The 21,713-nt window shown below is 37.3% G+C and overlaps 1 protein-coding gene across 1 annotated transcript in view; it reads right to left on the bottom strand.

Moving 5' to 3' along the window:
* kdm5bb (lysine demethylase 5Bb) overlaps positions 1–11,171 on the bottom strand; it is a 41,853-nt gene extending 30,682 nt beyond the window's left edge. Inside the window, exons 1-5 of the mRNA XM_062999048.1 lie at positions 10,885–11,171; positions 3,976–4,053; positions 3,561–3,683; positions 2,097–2,267; positions 769–825 (exon numbers count right to left, since the gene is read on the bottom strand). Coding sequence (XP_062855118.1) covers positions 769–825; positions 2,097–2,267; positions 3,561–3,683; positions 3,976–4,053; positions 10,885–11,037 — 582 coding nt within the window. The 5' untranslated portion in view covers positions 11,038–11,171. The remainder of the gene's footprint in view (positions 1–768; positions 826–2,096; positions 2,268–3,560; positions 3,684–3,975; positions 4,054–10,884) is intronic.
* Between the last annotated feature and the right edge of the window lie 10,542 nt (positions 11,172–21,713).

Consider the following 21,713-nt stretch of genomic DNA (forward strand, 5'->3'; position numbering starts at 1 on the left):
CTGGGCCCTTAAGCAAGGCCCTTAACCGTCAATTGCTTAGACTGTATACTGTAAGTCGCTTTGAATAAAAGCATCTGCTATATGCTTAAAATGTTCAATAAAGACATGAAAAGCATTTACATTTACATGTTGATTATTCACAGGCCAGGCTAAAGCAGAGGTGTTTATATTAATGAGACTAAATGTGTGTGTCTGATGTCAACTTTTTACATATAGGACAAAGCCCCCTTTTAATGAATCAAAAGCAATTCCTGTAACAGACTACAGAATAAGTTATCTACCAACTAAGTCAATGTGGTACTGTTAGTACTTTAAACATTATGGACCCTATAAAAATCACACCAAGAGCACATCATGCAATGCTATGTAAAACATGTGAAACAAATCCAAATTAACAAGCAAAGAATTAAGAGCTAACCAAAGATATGAATTGTGGCACAGAAAGACAAAAGAGGACAATGCAAAACAAAAAAAGTTAAGAAACCTGTGTAAAGGCAAAGAACCCTCAACTGCATATGGTTACAATTGTAAGTTATTTTGGATAAAAACTATTTTTTTTCCTCAGTATTGCACACATTTGCTAAGCATAACAAGAAGTGAAATTAAAGAGGATTATACTACACAATAAATACATGTGTTACAATACATTTTAAGTCAGGCAGTCAAAGGGTTCAAAAACTTTGTCCTGCAATTGCATTTGTTATATTATACAAACAAGTTATCTTTATGTTAAAAACTCTCTCTGCTGGATCAGAAAAGCAGACATACCTTCTCCTGCTCAGTAGCAGCCCCAAAATTCATCAGTTTGGCTGCTAGCTCTGGAGCCTGGGCAAGAGAGAGTTCTAAGAGTTAAACAAGAATAGAGGTGACCTCAGACTCGGAGGTCACCAGCATCCAATCTAACACCTCTGCTTGATAAGAGGTCACATATTGTTAAACCAAACTGATCAGAAAAATCATCAATGCAGGTTTTTGTAATAATTAGTATAGTGTTTTTATTGTATTTCTTTTTCATATTTTTTACATCTTTTATGTGTTATTTTGCTGAATGCAAATATGAACAGGCAAACAACCCTATCAGCATGCTGAAAAAAAATCTTGAGTAGACACAACATAACTGCCTGTTAATTTGACATGACTTCATGTACTAGAATCATGCATGAAACATGCATTCTTCTTAGACACGACCCATCTGGGCACATAAAAACTTTTTTTAATGTTAGATGTAAAATGTTTATACATAGTATTTGACAAACAGCTATTTTAGCAGACTATACCTAAAAAAACACTTTTAATACTTAAATAATTACTAGCTGTTTTTTTTTTTACTTTTATGCTTCAGCGCTCTAAAAGTTAAACTAAAAACTGGGGCATCAGTATTTAAATTATGTTCACTGAAGCATGGCTCTATCCAAATTTTATTTATTAGGATTTTAACATTATGTTTTACACACTTTTGGTAACATTAATGACAAGACAGGTAGTTACTGGTTACACAAGATTCATCAGTTCAGGTCTTTAATGTCAAACACAGTCATGTACAATTTCTCCAATTCACCTCACTTGCATGTCTTTGGACTGTGGGAGGAAACCTACACAGACACAGGGAAAACATGCATACTCCACACAGAAAGGACACAGACCTCTACACCTGGGAATCAAACCCAGAGCCTTTTTGCTGTAAGGCAACAGTGATACCCATCGAGCCACTCAAAAGCAGGCTGGCTGCATGTGTCTCAGAGGAAGCACATGCTAGCCCCTACACTTAGTAGCAGTTGTGTGACAAAAAAACACATAACGTAAATGCAAATTATAGATGTCTAAACTAAGTGTCAAATGTAAAAAATAATAATTAATCAGCAAGGTTGCAATTTGACTGTAATAGACCCTGACAAGGGTTGGACAAGGGGTAAAGACAACAGGAACACATATTAATATTAAAAATTTAATCTTTAACTAGGATGTCAGATGGCAATTAATATTATAGGACAAAAGCTTGATGATATGCTCTTTGAATTCCTGATCAGCTACACCAGATGTTTGTGCACCTGTAAATACTTCTAGGTACAGGATAGTTTGATGGAGAAGGTACGCACCAGCAGATTGGCCCCAGACTGAAAGAGGTTGAACGGGTAGAGGATTCTCTCGTAGTGAGAACGGAGGTGTGAACCCACAGCCTTGCCTGGTGCAAAGCCCATCGTCATGGCTATCTTTGTCCATCTGCGCTCCTTACAGACTATTTCAAAACCACCTTCATCTGCAACCAGCTACAAAGTTAAAAAAGAAGGAGAGACAGAGTCAGTGACAAACCAATTTCACATTAAAATATGTACAAATACCAGGTTACTTTTAACAGTTTTACATACACAAATGCACTGCAGTTTACCAGGTTGCACCTTTTTACCTGTGAACAACCTGGTATGCACCAGGTCAGGTAAACAAGTTGCAGATAACCTGAATTTGTCTGAATAGACTTGAATTAAAAAAAATATTAGTAAATGATTCAATGATTGATTCCTCTTGACTGCTCTTGTTAGGGGTCGACACAGTGGATCATTTAACTGCATATTTAATTTGGCACAGTTTTATGCTGGATACACTTCCTGACACAACCCTTCTATTTATCTGTGCTTGGGACTGGCACTAAGGGTTGACCCAATGGCTAGGGCACATAACGTCATGCACCATCTGTATTTGTGAGCCTAGCCTGGGAGAACTTAGGCACTTCTGCTAGCAGTGTGGCTCTTACCATTACGCCACACAAGCACACTGTTAATATTAGTCAATAAATAATGGTAAATAATGCACCTGTCCTAGTTGAAAAGCTCTGACCCAACGAACAATTTGATGTTCCAAAAACACTTATTTACTGTTCTCAACAGCATGATATTTGTGTTCTGTTTTGGCTATAATTTTTTTATTATATATTAATCCTATTATTAGGATTTTAACGTCATGTTTTACACACTTTAGTTACATTCATTTTTTGCAACCTTTTTGCTGTGAGGTAACAGTGCTACCCACTGAGCCACCGTGTCACCCATTTTGGTAATAAAAACATTCAGCAAACTGCATCACACACCCAATTTTTCTTGTTCTTATCCTCCACTGTGACTCGCCAGATTATATGCGGATGTAAAAATGAAACCTGCTCGACATCAGGCTTTCTCATTTCTGGTCCTGTTTACCCAGCTCAAACACACCTGATCAAACTAACCTGTAAATTAGCAGGTGTGGGTGTGTTATAGAGAATGGAAATCAACAAACCAAGCTTGGATCTGCCACTCCTACTCTACGTGGCAAAAACTTTTTTTTTTTTTTTTATTAAATGTTTGACTACCACAACTAAATAAAATAAATAAAAAACAAAAATCATTAAGTGTAACTTGGGGGCGCTCCGGTGGCACACCATTGTGGAGTGTTTTGCTTAGGCAAGGTTATTGCTACCACTATACAAAACTTTTAAAATGACTTCTCATCTATTATACCGAAACATAAAAACATAATACCAGATGGAAGGGTATCACATGATTTCCTCTGCATTTTCATCTTAGCCTTACCCTGTGTAGCTGGTAAAGATCTAGTATCTTTCTCTCTACGTGAGGAATTTTGAGTGAGCATCCCTGAAGTTCCCAGAATTTAGCAATCTGGTCCAAAAAGTTGAGTCTGACCCGGGTCTGTGCCTGGAATAAAGGGGGGGGGGGGGGGGGGGGGGGTTAAAAGATAGGATGTGGGTAGAAAAAAAAAAGACACAAAAGAAGATAAATGAATCACATGAATAAAGAACGATATAATGATTAACTATTTTTTTCTTTAACTGCGCTTTGCTTTTGCTGACTAATACTCTCTAATAAAGCTTTAAGTGCCTGACACTCCTCAGAACATTTTACTGCAAAAAAAAAAAAAAAAAAAAAACTGCTGAAATTTCACTCATCCAATACATTCAAAAGTAAGTGAACTGTGGCACGAACTCACTTCCAACTCATTGAGTCTCTGGATCCTAGGAGTAAAATGCAGTCTGTCGACATCACATGCAAATGGAGGCTGCCAATCCTAAACACACAAATGAGAGGAGGTTTAACAAAACAAAAAGTCAACAAAATGCATCAATGACTGTTTTACCAAATCAGACATTTTGACACTTCTCCGAGCAAAAGTTGTTTTGTGGAAAGTGGGAAAGTTTTTGTAAACTTAAGATTTTTCACACCTCTCAAAAAAGACATTTTATAACTGCTATAATTAATCTACGGATAAGTTCCAGGTTTTCATTGTAGATGGTTAAATATTTAGTACAACAACATTGAGAGTGTTAACATACAGCATAACAAGAATGGCAAATTTTTGATAATGGAACTACATACACTTTTTTATTTATCTGTAATACACATTACATTTATTCTTAAAGCAAAATTACAGAGATCTAGGTCTAAATCCCCCTAAAAAGCAAGCCTAGGATGAAAGTGTCAAGGACACAAACACAAAGTGACCCACCATCCTGATCACAATGACAAACAAAAGAATACATGGAGCCATTTTCAGCCATTTGTTCATAGTGATTATTGGTAATGAGTTTATTTGGAGCAGGCATATGTAGAGGTGCTAATCCACCCACTTAAATATGGCACATTTGTTAGAAAACAGGAGATGGACTGTTGAGGTGGATGTTAACTATAGAAAACGTTTTGTTTTTTTAAATGTACTACTATACATTTTATAGGTATTACTATTATACATTTTATAGGTAACACTAAAGTCTTAGTTTCGGCATTGTTTTATTTCTTTGGAAAAAGGGTTTCAAACAGCACATTGTACTGCAACAATGTGACAAAAAGTGTTGTTTAACAAATAAATGTAAATTTAAGTTTAGGGGCAATTAACACTTGTACACTACCTGTACACTAGCACACTTTGATGCTTCCATACATTTCGGTACTCTATCAATGAAGACCAAAAAAAGTCCAGTGTCTTTAATATCTGAATAAAATATTTATAAAAACATGCAGCATAAAAGACTTAATTTAAGGTCCAACTATTTAATTTTAATGTAAAATACTTGATGTTAAACAGAGATTTAAAATCTGTAAAGCATCTTTACTTAAGAAGGTTTATGTTCTTAAAACAGTACTTTTTACTATGAAGTTTAATTCAAAACATTAAGCCCAGCTGTTTGCCCTATTTTTATTATTAGTAGTAGTAGTAGTAATAGAAGTAGTAGCCATCTTCTGTTGGCTCATTCATTATTCCTCTAATTGTATCCGTCTATTTTGTTTCTGGCCATCCACTTCCTCTTTCACCTTTCACTTTCACCAAAATCCCAGTTACTTTCACCTTTTTTATTTTAACTTTATAATAATGCTGTCCCTCTGCGATCAGTGGAGCTGGTATAGAACCCAAACCAAGCATTATGCATCCTCCTGTCATTTAGCATCTAAGTACATCATGTTTGCATTGAAGGATTTTTGGGGCGTGTCTATAATGTAACTAACAATAGAAATGAATTCTAGCCCAGTACTGTGGTGTTTCTTCTGGTGTTTTAAAGATATTTTTACTTTATTTGTAATGGCACAAATGATAAAATAATAAAAGAAGAATACAACAGAACTTTGAACACTACAGAGAATGACAGAATTGTAGAAACTTTTAATCAAATGAAAGTATAGCCTATACAGGCCTCAGGGTTATCCCACACTGCTGGTGCATAATAGGAAATCAAATAGAGTCAAATCAATTGTGAAACTACAAGCAGGTTTTGATTCTTGTTCATACAACAAGCATCTAAAATAAACTGGAATAACTGGAAGCACAATGTGAGTGCTTTTTGAGAGACAACAAAAGCATCCCATAAAATCCTTCTGTTGGACATTAGCCCTGTCTTTAGATACATTATTTGGAGAATAAAAACTGTATGTTTAAACGCAGACAAATAAGGTAAAGTCAACTGAGAATATGCTATTGATACGTGTCATTCAATTTAAGTAGCACAATGTTTCTCACATATTCTGATTTGTTACACAGAGAAGCACTTTAGAGCAGCCAACACACCTTCTTTACGTTTCTGAAAGTTGAGAGGTAACCAGAATATTGTCTAGAACTGTTTTATATTATTTCTATGTGAGTTGACCACTTAAAAGCAAATACATTTTTAACAATTTTCTACCAAAAGCACTAATCAGTGATAGACAGTATATTGGCCAAACTGCTTGTTGAAAACATTCCATTCCAAAACCATTAGCATTAACATAGAGTCGTTGACCCCTGGGGCCCACCCCTCAATTTGTGGCTACAACAGCCACCATGCTTCAGAAAAGACTTCTACAAGACTATAAAGTGTGTCCATGGAATCTGTGTCCATATAGGCCTACTAAAAAAAAGCATTTGTGAAGAAGGCGTGAAGGGCTCACAATTGACCTTCCAGTTTATCTCAAATGTGTTCAGTGAATTTTAGTTCAGGGCTCTATGCCTCCCAAGAAAGGTGGACTGGCAACTATTAATTATAGTAGTTGTAAGTAAATAAATAAATAAATAAATGCATGGGTGCATATTGCCTTGTGATGAACTAGCACCCAAGATTTATTTCTAACTTGTGCCCAGTGTTTCTGGGTGGCCCTGAGCCATTTCAATTTACACGAACAAATAAATACATAAACAAATGTAGGAACATTTTGGTTATGGCCCAGTCCTCTGTAGAAAATAATCTATGCCCTATAAAACCATGTCATGAGACAAAACACAACTGTACATTTATGCTGTGAACCCACATCGGTGAGCTTTATACAAAACCACTTCCTCTGCCAGAGCAACAACTACAGGCCATCGTCTGCTGTTTAACACAGCAGAAAGGGGAAAAACGGACAATGCTGAGAATGAGGCCTCTAGTTCTCTTTCACAAACAGACACCTACATTTACTGGCTAAAAAAAACCCACAGAGACCTGATCTCCTATTTTGCAACTTCGGTTAGACTAGCAGATGTCTTTTTATCTTGCAAGTCCTTTTAACTCTGGAAGAGATCTTCAACCAGTGTTTTCCACACAAGCACCCTCACATTTACCCACATCCCCCATCCGCTCTTCTTATTTTCCAAAGACTGAGCAACAATACGCAGCTTAATGCTGCCTATAGAACCAAATCCCCCATATATGTGATTAAAATTTTAAACTATTCAAAGCAATTTGCAGCTTATTTCAATCTAGGTTCCAGATAAGTGCAATCAAATTTAAACAGAATACCAACCAGAGTACGACGACCTTACTCAAAATTTAAACAAAGGAGAAAAACACCAAGCTAACACAAGCTGTTATCAGTTAAAATATCACAACCGTAAGACTGTAAAAAGACATATTTTAATATTCCGACAACAGAAACTTGAACAGAAATAAGGCTTGAACAAATAACCTTCAAATCAAATCAATTGTCGAGTAGCTTAACCACTAAGCTACCACTGCCCCACTAGAAATAAGCTAAAAGATAAAAATTCTGTTACTTTAATTAACCCAATTTAAAAAGTTGCTGCAATTGGATCTAAACCTTTTTGTTAGCTGGGACACAACACTGAACTTAAACCCGTCTTTCATCTTATTAAGAACCTGCGAGTTAATGCAACAAAGAACAGTAAACATTTTCTTTGCTAATGCTAACATGCTAGCACACACATTCAGTGGGCATCTAATAAAGTTTTACAATAGATTTTAGTACCAATACTGACATATCTTTAGCTACATGAATTTAAAATTGTATGTTCTTCTCTAGAAAACATGTCTATATGAGCTGAACTTTACTTTTTTAAAGATAAGGTTTATTGAAGTCTTTGTCAAGTACAACATTACTTAAAATCCCAAAAAGAAACCCATAAATCAAAGACATGTGTATAGAGCTGGACAGTGAACGGGCACTTTCTCAATTATGCAGGTTTTGTAAGTATATCCACTAGAGAAGTCGCTGGTTTGATAGTAACGCTATCTTAATAAACAGCCTGGACGGCACGGTGGCTAAGTGGGTAGCACTGTCGCCTCACAGCAAGAAGGTCCTGGGTTCGATCCTGGGTTCGGGGTGGTCTGGGTCCTTTCTGTGTGGAGTTTGCATGTTCTCCCCACGTCCACGTGGGTTTACTCCGGGTGCTCCGGTTTCCTCCCACAGTCCAAAGACATGCGAGTGAGGTGAACTGGAGATACTAAATTGTCCATGACTGTGTTCGATATAACCTTGTGAACTGATGAATCTTGTGTAATGACTAACTAACAAAGTGTCAAACATGACGTTAAAATCCTAATAAACAAACAATAAACTAAAACAAAACACAAAATGTATACATAGTCTAAAGAAGAGGAATAATTAAAATAAAATAAACCTGATACAATAATGTGATTATCTTCCAGGGCATTTTGGAAACTTGTATGGTTAGGATTCATCTCATATCTGATCTTTTGGTTTAATTACTAATGCTTCAGACTTTCACTTTATATATGTTTACATGTTTGAGGAGAAAATCATGCAGTGCAGGATATTTGTAGTCGATCATTTCTCTGCAGAGAGATTCTCATCCTAAAAGCATCTGGTTTGTTCTAATTACACAATCATACGAATGTGGCTTTATGGTTAAGTGACAAAACAAAAATAGCATACAGAGTGCTATTGTATTAATCAGTTTTATTAAAAGTGAGATAAAAGTGAGATCAAATAAATTAACCTGTAAAAGTCAATTATATAGAGCATAAAAACTGTCTATGGACTAATCACAAAAATAACAAATTAAACCAATAAAACAATAAAAATCTGCTAAAACATACAAATATTTCAAGATGATTTTAAGATATACAGCCGAAAAATTTGATCAAAACGTATCAAATTTGTTCCCACTTGAACGGCTGTTTCTGTACAGCCGTCAGGTCGGAAACGTGTATTCACCATAATTCTTAAAGCACTTGAAGGTAGCATAAAAGTTAACACGCATTATTTCATCTAAAATTTGTAATTGCTTAGTAAACCATTTTGTTTATTACAGACCATCATGTATGAATAAAAGTGAAAATAAAAACTCTTGTTGACGTGTCTATTTTAATTTCCCTTTAGACATAAAGAACAGTCGAGCTTTCCACAAAAAATCCGATGTGATAAAATTGTATTTTGTTATTTGTCCCAATACGCATTTAAAACGTTTAGAAAGGGAAACAAATATGTCAACAGTGAATGAAACACAACACAACAGTTGTGGCACAAACCCACAAAATGGCCAGATGGTAGTATACTTCACAAAGGCAACATGGAGGAGAGCAAAAAGTGAACGCGGCCTGGTTGATGGATTCTCTATAAAAACAAAACTCATTATGGCAACATTACTGTTGGAGATATCTGTTAAATACTGATACTTGTCAATAAAATCATTTTCATAAGGCGTCAGGATGACGCCATTTTGTTAAGTTTGTATGTAGCTTTTTTTTTTTTATAAATAATACAGCGTAAAGCACAAATGGTTCTAAAAGGAAAACCAAAAAGTCGGGTTTATGGTGTAGTGTAATTGGCAAACGTTAAATCAAAAACCTTTAATAAGGTTATTAGGTTTTATTAGTGTCACTAAAATGTTATAACGTATTATAACCTGAATTAAAATGGACACGTTGAGTGGGTCATTTTTTTATCTTTGACTTTGCAATGCGTGAGCCTCGTCACGTAGCATTAATGTATGGGTCGATTCATAAGCTGCATTCTGTATCTAAAATATTCAATGCAAATTATATACAAAAGGGGAAAATGTATTTTATTAAGTACTTGTGTTTTTATTTTACCAGTTTTTGGTTCGTTGTGTGTAGACCATGAACTACCACAAATTCTCACCACTAGGCTAATAGTGTGGTTTACGTAATGGCACTATAGACTGAAGCATACATGGTGTTGCTTTTTTAATCTACATTGACTTAATATTCATTAAAAATCCACCAAGAGAAAAAGTTATAGGTTTAAACTGGACGTTCTGGAGGACTAATCATGTGTTTAAGCTGCGATTTAATGTCCTTTTAAGTCCAAATTCAATGTCATTCAATGTTGATGCAATGCAACTTGCCATGTGGCTATGTCCAGGGTGTGTGCTAGTTTTTCCTCCTAATAAAAACACTTGCATAAGACACATTTCCACCAAGCAAATGGTAAAGTGCTAGACGAAATGTCAAATATTTCAAGAACACATTAATAAGTCATTATATATTCACTACGACCTCTGTATTTGTGTACGTTTAACAGTAAACAGTAGTCGAAGTGGCCATAAAAACACTTTATTACTTATTATATTGCTGTAAGCGTATACCCTTAATGTTATAGCACCACACAATACTTGTTTTAAATCATATATAGGTATGCGTTTAGTTACTAATTTACTAATAGGTGTTTTAGGAAACGAATATAAACAATAAAAGTTGGTCAATTACGCTTCATCAATACAAAAGAACATTCGGTAGTTATTGGTTGCGTCCCAATAACATATCAAAAATACAGTACGTCAGATTAGTACAACACCAATGTGCGTCTTTCAGTTTCACACACTATTTAGTAAGTACTGTGCGATTTGAGATACAGCCACTCCATCAAGCAATCCATGTATTGCTAGCTATTCACATCATTTACATTATATTTTTGCTCCTGAACAGCACGTAATGCCAAGACATGTCTAATTAAATACATAAATCATTTTAGATAATGTAAGAGTGTTAAACAGGCATCAACAATTAAAGATAGATAAGATAAAACGGCTATATCCTAACAAGCACACAAAGCGATACAGTGCTGTCACTACGCCGCCATGTTGATTTCTTCCCTTTAAACCGAGATCACTTTACTTGATAAAAATATGACCAAAACCGATTACAGAGGAGGCATAAAGTACGATCACACTCACCGATGGAGGTCTCACTTTACAAATCCCAGTCTTCTCGGCAATCGGTCGGATTTTATTAATAAAAGCGAAAGGATCTGCGAATTCCTCCCAACTGGGCTCGAACACCGGGCACTCAGGAGGAGGTTTAAACTCGTCCGGCCGAGACTGGCTCATTCTCCTTTAACTCCTGATCCAGAGAGGCACCGGTCACTCGGTCGGGACGGACAGTTGTTTAGATCGGATAGTTCGATCAATGGCTGCCTGTTTGTCCCTCTGCCTAATTCCACTCCCTCGAACAATCAGTATCAACACAGGCTGATTCAGTCAAACACACACGAAGACGATTGCGCTTAGGCACTCACCACATCCGCCCAAAAAAGTAGATACCCATTATGAGGTAAAAATGAGCACACACTTTTAATTACAACAAAATCATTTAACGTATTTTAATCCGACTACTAAAATGTAATTACTGTAAATGTCATCATTGTTTAAAAACTGTGTAACTGAGGAACAAGATCCTTCAAGTTCAAAAGGAAATTAATTCATGTGCATTGCTTGCCTTGATCATTTCAACCAAACATATTTATGTTATTTAAGTGTAAGACGTCTAAAACAGACTTTTTGTGATCTGAATGGGATAACAGACTTTTCTTTTTGGAAAGAGGGTCCAATGCTTCACCAATTAAGTACACTAGATACAATGTTTCGTAATGCAGGACTGATTATCCACTGTCCACAGCACTGTCCACCACATGATCCATTTACCACAGCACATTATCATTAGTGCATATTGACTTTAATTACAGGCATGAGCTCAAACAGTTGAAATGTCTGGATGTAATGTTGCAGTACATTTGAACAGAAATAAAAACAGGGGCGGCTCGTTCCTTAGGGCGATCGGGCGACGCACCACCAAAGGGCGAAAGGGAGGACATTTTTCTATCACAGCTGTGACTGTTCTGGACAGTCTGTCTTACCTCAGAATATCATAGTCCAATCAGCATCTAGTTGACTTTTGGGGCGATTTCAGTCTGACTGAAAATCGCCCCGGATTGCTCTCATAGACTCTCATGTTAAGGCTCTTTTTTTCGAACTGCAGGCGCTGCAATACATTCTGAATGGGTTCCGGGAGGGCTCGCACTTACGTGCTTGCGTCACACGTAACCTGGTGTCGCGATCTCGTCACCATGACTACCATTACCTCAGTTCGGAGCAACTCCATCGTGTCATTAAGGGAAATGCCATTCAATCATCGTAGTAATCAGGATAAATTAGCAACTAAAGAATTAGGGCCACCCAGACCAAATTTAAACATCAAGCAAGTATCTACAAAGGGGGATCATATAAATCATTAAATCATATAAGTTACAAGTAAATTACAATTAAGTAATGTCATTTGATTGCACTTATTGTATCTCCCCACTTGTTTAATTGTACTAATTTATTCATTGCACATCAGCCCCAATGCCAATCTTTATTCTGAATCTGCTGCACCTGAAATAAAATGCTATCTAATGAAGACTGAATTAAATTGTAAGTGTGAAGGCTTTACTAAATTTTATGATTAATGGTAAAGCTGGTCTCTCTCCATGTTCAAAGTTATTTGTGAGGGCAAACTGACAGATGACTTAAGATGTTAATTATTTAAGCTTTAATTCACCCATTGAACGGGTCACCTTGGCCATCATCGCAACAACTGACCCCCGTAAGAGGTTTGGCAGAAGCCGCCACTGAATAAAAATGTTGAAATCATTTTTGAAACTGAAACCCTGACAAACCCACAAGTAAATGGCAATCTGTGATGTGATTGTATATGGCTGCCATCTTCCAAAGGGCACGACTACAGCCTGAAACACATGATGCACCTTTTAAACATAGCTACTTCGCAAAAACGTTGCTATCTGTCAACATTAATCCGTTTTAATCTCGGTCCATTGAGTTTTATTGATTAGTCCGAGAAAGCGTCTTAAATTGCATACTACATCGTAAATAGTATATGAAAACTGTAACGACTCCATTGGTCGTGTACTAGCGTCACATACTACCTAGTATGGTAGTAAGCGACTTCAGCAGCCATTCTTCTCACTACATAATTGTATTTACTCGCGCGGATGAATACCTCCAGGTGACAGCTCACGGTGACCGGGACTCTTTCTTTAAATAGACACAGCGCAGTAGCTGATTGGACGTGGTTCTTACGCTGGCTGATGTAGGGCGGTTGAAGGAGGTACTGGAAGTAAAACACACAACAGGAAAGAAGCCCGGGGCAGAAGGATATAAAACACCTTCCCAGTCAACAGAAGAACAAAAAAAACAAAAGTGAATGTTTTTCATCTTTGTACAGTTGTACAGTAATTTTGAGAAGTGTTCAAGGCGAAACACTGTACACATATATGTTTAGTAATACATTTCAGTCATAGGTACACAATATGGCAAAAAAAAAAATGGTTTAAAAATTTTATTAAATATAAAAGCTATAACAACAGCCACAGCTCCCATTATGTGCACCACTGCAGATTATTGGCCTGCCTATTTGATTTGGCACATTTAAACACAGGATTTATCCAGGTTTGGGACTGGCACAAAAGGTGCACTGATATGCGCCCCTCCCCAATGACTAGATTAATGTGACTTTATGTAATGCCATGCAAATTCTGTACTTTTGAGCACAGACGTTACTATGATGTCATTTTTGGGTGGCCATTTGAATTACATAAATTAACAAAAATTTTGCTTTTCCTAAATAGGGTATGTAAACAAAGGCATAGTTTAATTTTGAGAGAGGGGCAAAAGGAATACAATAAGGAAGGGGATTAGGGAAGTCCAGCCACCTATCCGTGCTGGAGTATTCACCTAGCCAACTAAATAAAAGTAATAATTTAAGCCTTCTGTAAAATTATATTAAACTACCCAACAAGCCAACACAAATAACTAGCAACAAATTATCTATAGCTAGCCTGGAGCTGGCTACTATGTCCAACAAGTGAGCTGGTGACTTAAACACACAGCTTGCAAAACGTGCAACTACTACTGTAAAACTGTACAAAACTACTATTTTCTAAGAACCAAAGAAAAAAAATTAACAACAAACAACTTCCAAACCACTCAATTCAACTGCCTTGATCCTCCACCCAGAACACGGGAAAGACACGCTTTAAAGCCGTTTTTGTACTAGCACCCAAGTGGTGGAACGTACTTTCTCTGTCTGTAAGGCAAGGCAAGTTTATTTGTATAGCACCTTTCATACACTGTGGCAATTCAAAGTGCTTTACATAAGGAAAATTTTTTTTAATTAAAAGCATTAAAACATTCCTGAGATCTAAAACCTCAGAAAGACTTCTTGCAAACATTTAGTTACAATTAAGAACATGAAATTCAAACAAGAGAGATAAAAAAAAATGAAGGACATGAAAAATTAAAAGAAATTATTGTAAAGTATAACCTACAATTTAGGGAATATGAAATTAAAACAAGAGAGATAAAAAATTAAGAACATGAAAACTAAAAGAAAATATAGTAAAATATACACTACAATTTAGAAGAGCATGAAAAACTAAAATAAATATGGTAAAAATTTCGAGCTCAATCATAGGCACAAGAAAAAAGAAATGTTTTTAACCTGGATTTAAAGATTTCTACATTTGAGGAACATCTAATATCTCCTGGCAGTCTGTTCCAGTTATATGCAGCCCAACAGCTAAATGCTGCTTCACCATGTTTAGTTTGGACTCTGGGCTCAACAAGCTGACCTGAGTCCATGGATCTAAGAGATCTACTGGGTTTATATTCTCTAAACATTTCTGAGATGTATTCTGGGCCGAACCCATTCAGTGATTTATAGACCAGTAGCAGCACTTTAAATTCTATTCTGTAACTAACCGGAAGCCAGTGTAGAGATTTTAGAACTGGAGTGATGTGCTCAGTTCTCTTCGTCTTAGTTAAAACTCTAGCAGCAGCGTTCTGAATGAGCTGTAACTGTTTAATGGTCTTTTTGGGAAGTCCAGTTAAGAGACCATTACAATAGTCCACCCTACTGGAGATAAAAGCATGGATCAGCTTCTCTAGGTCTTGTTGGCACACTAGACCCTTGATTTTGGCTATATTTCTAAGATGGTAGAAGGTATAAATGTAAAATGTACAAATGTTACTTGGATTGCTGAGAGCAGTTTGAAGTCAATACCACATGTGTGAAGAAGTATTGTGTTTTGGCAACCAGGATTACCAGGGGCAGCAAAAATTTCCAGCCCGAAGTCTGGCTAAAACCTGCCCATCAGAAGCTGAAACTAGTCCAAAACCTAAGATGACACTGACATTTGAAGGATTCTTTCTTTCAAAAAAGCATTTTGTTTACATGAAGAGCTATTTTGAATTTTTGCACATTCCTTCCCATCTACTTTCTATTGTCTCTTGAGCTCTAGCATACATACAATTTTGACTGTTTTTTATGCCCCCCCCCCCCCAATATTCCTTCCAATCTAGACGTATCCAGTTACCCGATCACATTTCACTTTCTCTATTGCTGCTGACCTGAACTCCTGACCAAGAAGAGCCATGACTAATGCACGCCCCCTCCAACATGTTTGCATTAGCTGACTGCTTCTTTTCAACTGCACAAAGCGGGTTCATATGGGGATCAGTATCACGTACAGAGAGTCACACACTAATCTCCATTATTCTCCATCTCTGTGCAGGTGCCATCGATCAGCCAGCAGAGACCGTAATTGCAGCAGTTATGAGGGATCCCTCAGGTAATCCCACCCATATTGACGCCTGGCTTGCAAGTAGCAGATCTAAGATGGCCATGGTGATGGTGGACGCTGGCGCATTTGGCTGCCGCTACCGTTACCGTATTTTACCGTATTTTATTGTATTTTTATCGTTTTTCGTTTTCATCTTTTTACACACCTTGTGGATCTATTTCTTTTATGTTACTTTTGATACTTTTATTTGTTCTTTTGATACTTTTTGTTCTTTCTACTGTACATCGCGTCTGCGGCCGGTGGTGAACGGTGGATGAGTTTTCCTGGGATCGGCACGATGTTGAACTATTCCGTTGACCAGCTGAGGAAGTTCAACAATTGCACTACTCCATCGTGTATTTCAGTCATCAAACAGCTTGGACTCCTTCGCCGGCCTCGTTATATTCACAGGGGCTCCCGGAGAAAGCTTGTTTATTTTCGAAACGGTAACGCTATTCCATCCTTCTGGTCAGCCGTGCGCACTGTCGCTCCGCAAACACGTCATCAGAGCGCTGCTGCCTTGCACACCAGTAGCGGTGTCGTCTCCATGACAACGCTGTCCACGGAGTGGGATGGGAAACGCGGAGTGGACTTTGCAAATCTCCGTTCTCTTCCTCGTTCCTCACAGCCAACTACACAACAATACCACTTGAAAATGGCATTGCTTAATGTTCGTTCACTCAACACAAAAAGTACTGTACTTAGTGAATTTATATCTGACAGTGAACTAGACTTTTTCTGTCTCACTGAAACTTGGCATAAACCCTTGGATTATTTTACGTTAAATCAGACCACGCCAATGGGATACTCGTATATTGATGAACCTTGTATGGAAGGGCGAGGTGGTGGTGTTGCTGCAGTCTATAGGGATGATATTAAAATAACCACTTTGTCTTTTCCTGCTGCTCTTTCTTTTGAACACCTGGCTTTCAAGTTGTCAGGGCCTACTCCTCTGGTCACTGCTGTAGTTTATCGTCCGCCAAAGCCAAACGCTTCCTTTCTCTCTGATTTTTCAGATTTTTTAACCCAGCTTAGTGCCCTCTCATCCTCTGTACTGCTTATGGGTGATTTTAACATCCATATTGATGACAACAACTGTAAATTTGCCAGGGAATTTTTGGAATTGTTACAGTGTTTTAATTTCACACAACATATAAATTTTCCAACTCATAAAAAAGGTCATACTCTTGACCTTGTCTGCTCTACTGGTGTCCTAGTTCATCAGCCGTCCAGCCATGACCTTACTGTCTCTGATCATTTGACAATCATCATGGACATTGAGGTCACTAAGCCCATCACTAGAGCTAAACGTAAAATATCCTTCAGGAATCTTCAATATATCTCTCCCCCTGCTTTCTCAGATTCTCTTGTTAAAAAGATGTCTGTCTGTCCTGTACTGTCTAGTAATTCATCTGACCTTGTCGATTACTATAATGACATACTCGCCTCATGTCTTGATGAGCTGGCTCCTTTGAGAACCAAATTTGTTTCATTTAGTCATTCTGCACCATGGTACACAATTGAGCTTCACCAAATGAAATCCCGTAAACGCCAGCTTGAAAGACTTTATAAGAAAACCGGTCTAACAGTACATTATCAGATTTATTCTGATTATCTTCAACATTACAAAGACGCTCTTACGGCAGCCCGATCCACTTACTATTCCGAACTCATACATGCTGGATCAACAAATCCTAAGACTCTCTTTTCCACAATAAATAAACTTCTCAAACCAGTTGACAATACTACCAATTCCTTTACAGTTGACAAGTGTAACTCTTACCTCTAATTTTTTCAAACAAAAGTTGAGAATATCCACAATTTTCTGACAGTTTCCCCTGTCATCTCTGTTTCTCCGCCTATCTCACCTCAATTTATTACCCAGCCTCTGTCTCAGTTCTCACCTGTGTCTCATTTGGACCTATCTGAGATCTTAACAGGGATGCGAAGCTCCACTTGTGTTTTGGATCCTGCTCCATCAAAACTTGTTAAGGGTTGTTTTCCAGTTATCTCATCACTTATCACAGAGATAATCAATTCCTCTCTTAGTTCTGGCTCAGTCCCTCAATCACTCAAATTGGCTGCTGTTACTCCCATACTTAAAAAACCTGGACTTGACTCTAACATTATGAGTAACTTTCGGCCCATTTCCAATCTTCCATTTCTGTCGAAAATACTGGAACGTGTTGTTGCCTCACAGCTCAAAGATCACCTAAATTCCAATAATCTATTTGAATCATTTCAGTCTGGTTTCCGCCCCCAGCACAGCACTGAGTCAGCCCTCCTCAAAGTCACAAATGACCTTCTTCTTTCCTCAGACTCTGGACAAATTAATATTCTCGTCCTCCTTGATCTTACTGCAGCTTTTGACACCATTAATCACTCCATTCTTCTGTCCCGCCTTGAATTCTCTGTCAACATCACTGGTACTGCCCTTTTGTGGTTAAGGTCATATCTCGTAAACAGACAACAGTTTGTTAATATCAACAATTGTAGTTCTGCCATTGCTCCACTGTCCCAAGGCGTTCCCCAAGGCTCAGTGTTAGGTCCCCTTTTGTTTATTCTTTATATGCTCCCCCTTGGTGACATCATACGTCGGCATGGTTTACATTTCCACTGCTATGCTGATGATATTCAGCTTTACATCTCCTCCAAATCCATTAATACTGAGCTTCACTCCACTCTGACAAATTGCATCACTGAAATGAAATTGTGGATGAAAGCTAATTTCCTCAAATTAAACTGTGAAAAATCAGATATGATCATTGTAGGTCCTACAACCCTGGCAAAAACCACAAAAAATTTTCAAATTACCATTGATAATGACACTTTGTCTCCGTCTTCTAACATCCGAAATCTTGGTGTAATTTTTGATAGCAACCTCTCTTTTGACCGCCATGTAAATCACATCACCAAAACTGCTTTCTTTCATCTAAAAAACATAGCACGTCTACGTCCATCACTCTCCTTTTCTGCCGCCGAAACCTTGATTCATGCTTTTATTACATCCAGAATTGATTATTGCAATAGCATCCTTTATGGTACATCTAACAAAATCCTAAAAAAACTTCAGTATATCCAGAATTCAGCTGCTCGCCTCCTTACTCATACTCGCTCCCGTGATCATATTACACCTGTTCTCCAAAAACTTCATTGGCTTCCCGTTGCTCAACGCATTCAATTCAAAATTCTTCTATTCACTCACAAAGCTCTCCATAATCAGGCCCCATCCTACCTCACCGACCTGCTCCATCAGCACATTCCCTCCCGTAGCCTTCGCTCTTCTGAGGCTAACCTACTGTCCATACCCTCTAGGACCAAGCACCGGACCTGGGGTGACAGGGCCTTTTCCATAGCTGCTCCATCTTTATGGAATGCTCTCCCCAAACACCTACGAGATTGTCCTGACCTGTCCAAATTCAAGTCACTTCTCAAAACTCATCTATTCAAAATGGCATTTAACTTGTAACAACACGAAATAAATGCTTTTATTTTTGCTATTCTTTTTAATAGTTTTTATACTTAGATCACGACAGAAATGTGAAGTCCTAGATCCTAAAACTTGTAAAGTTTTCAGTTTCCTGATTGCATGTGAATCTGTCCTGTTTCTGTCTAATTTTAAGAAATTGTTCTATATTTGTTGTTCTCTCTCATAATTTAGCTAATTTTTAATGAACTGTCTTATGCTGCTCTCTTTGTTTTTATCTTAATTATTCTTGATGTTGATGTACTATTTTGATTTTGTACTATGATTTGTATGGTGTATGTACGTATTTGTTTTGATTATTTGTCTTATGTAAAGCGTCTTTGAGTATCTTGAAAAGCGCTATATAAATAAAATGTATTATTATTAAGATTCAAACCTGCGAGTTTGAGATGTCAGGTCCGATGTGCTAGCGTGTTTTACCACTGTGGTACCCGTGCATGCTCCTAGAGCTTTTTTTCTCTAAACATGTGTGCTCTCCTCCTTATTTTCCTCAGCAAGTACCTTAGCAAGTGAAGAATACATCATTTTGTACTGTTTGTAATGAAAACTTTATGGCACCCGCACCCAAGACCTTTTAATTTTCACCCACTACAGCATTTTTTTAAACAGTATTGAATTTTTGCAACTTGTGATCCCTTAGACAGCACTGCATTAAATACTGAGATGCATTTGTAATGAACATCACCACACGCTTTAAGAAAATTAACTTAAACCCTTGTCAGTAAAACACTTTGTCACTGCAAAGTGTGCCAGTGGCATAGGTAATTTGCACATACACATTTTGGAGCAACATTGTCTGTTACCTAGACAATGTCAGGGACAATGTCATATTTAAATCTTATACCCTGAATAGATTCCAGGGTATCTGGAGAAATTCCAGTCAGTGTAGGGCAAAGCCAGAAACCACTGTTGAATATGTACATCTTTAAGCTTGCAGACAGTTTACAGGAGTGATCTTTAAAACAAAAGAGTATTTTGGAAAACCGTTGTTACTTAACAGTCTACTGCTGCATCAAGAAATGCAACCCAAAACTAACAAAAAGAAAGCCATATATCGATTCTATGCAAAAATTCCAATGCGTTCTCTGGGACTAAGCTTAGACCAAAAAGGTTAGACCAAAAGGCTATAAAAATTTGCTGTGGTTAGGCGAGTCCACATTTCATAATTGGGTTCTCTGTGCCAAAGGCGAAAAGGACCATCCAGACAGTCCAAGGTACAAAAGCCAACATCTGTCATGCTATGGGGGTGCATCAGCATGAGTGACTTGCATACCATTGACATAGAGGCGTATATTGGAATTTTAGAGAGGCACATGCTTTTTGAAGCATACAAAGACACAGAGTGTGTGTGTGTGTGTGTGTGTGTGCTTGATTGGCATGCCTGTAAACCAGATCCGGCTCTTATTGAAACTGTATGGTGCATTATGACGAGGAGAATCAGAAAATGGTATTAGGAGGAATGGGCAAAAATTCAACTTGCAAAACTGCAGCAATCAGTATCCTCAGGTTTCAAGTGACAAAAAAGTGTAATCAGTAAAAAGGTGATGGGAAAATGCCTTTGTCCCATTTTTTTGTGGCATAAAAATCTATTTTTTGCATTGCTAACAAAGTATAATTAAGTTGGTCTATAATTTTTTTTGTCATATTCAAGAGAATTACATTAAGACAGGTTTTTGTTTTTATTGCAATTAACAACTGTCCAATTTTTTTTGAAATATTAAAGACTTGTTCTTGTGCTATTTTTAAAAGCAAACAATTGCTCTGAATTTATTAAAAAAATTTCCCGCTGTCCTAATAATTTTTTTTTTTTTTTAAACTGGTTTGTAATAGACTACCACACTAAGTTTGACCACTTCTTTAGATTGTTCATTGACTAGAGCCCTAACATGGATAAACACATGGTATTTCTTTGTTTTTCTTCACCATATGTACTTACAACCAACCAGACGGTAGAGAGAGTTGCAGTGCCCAGGAGATGAATCACCAGTCAGCCTTACTTACCTTAGACATAGCCCATTGTTTGTTAACACCGCTGTTTTGTTTACATTTTCCCTTTGGAGTTCTTTCTACCGATGGAGTACCCATTGAAAGTGTTGGGGCATAAAATTGATCACTTGAAACTACTTCAGCCAAGGTTTTGATGCTGGATTGTTCTACCCCCTTCTCCCCTTTTTATATACTTTTTATAAATTAAAGGGCTTAATTTTAACTTCACATAGAATGTAATGGCTGTGCTTTACTAATAGCTCAAAACCATTCAAACCACTTTGCATTGTCGCACTAGATGATGAAAGGACATTTTAGTGAGTCACTGGCATAAAAACTAGAAGGAATGGATAGTCACTATTTATTTCCTTCAGTTTTCAATGTTAGACAGGTACAACATATTAGTCAAAGCTGTTAAAATGCAAAGGGTAGCCAATTTCCCATTCTCATGCATCTATCATCACTGGACTTTCTCTGTCCGATTGGGTTTTCTCTTTCTTTGTCAACATTGTTACATAATAAGGTTCTAGGACTGTTGTGTAATTCTTGGTATGTTTGATCATTTGGACCCGGGTTTATTCTTTTCATTTTGAGAAGTGGGTTTTAATGGTTTTACCTTCAAACAATGGACTGGA

Source organism: Trichomycterus rosablanca, chromosome 7 (genome assembly GCF_030014385.1).
Source record: "Trichomycterus rosablanca isolate fTriRos1 chromosome 7, fTriRos1.hap1, whole genome shotgun sequence".
In the NCBI taxonomy this organism is placed as follows: Eukaryota; Metazoa; Chordata; class Actinopteri; order Siluriformes; family Trichomycteridae; genus Trichomycterus; species Trichomycterus rosablanca.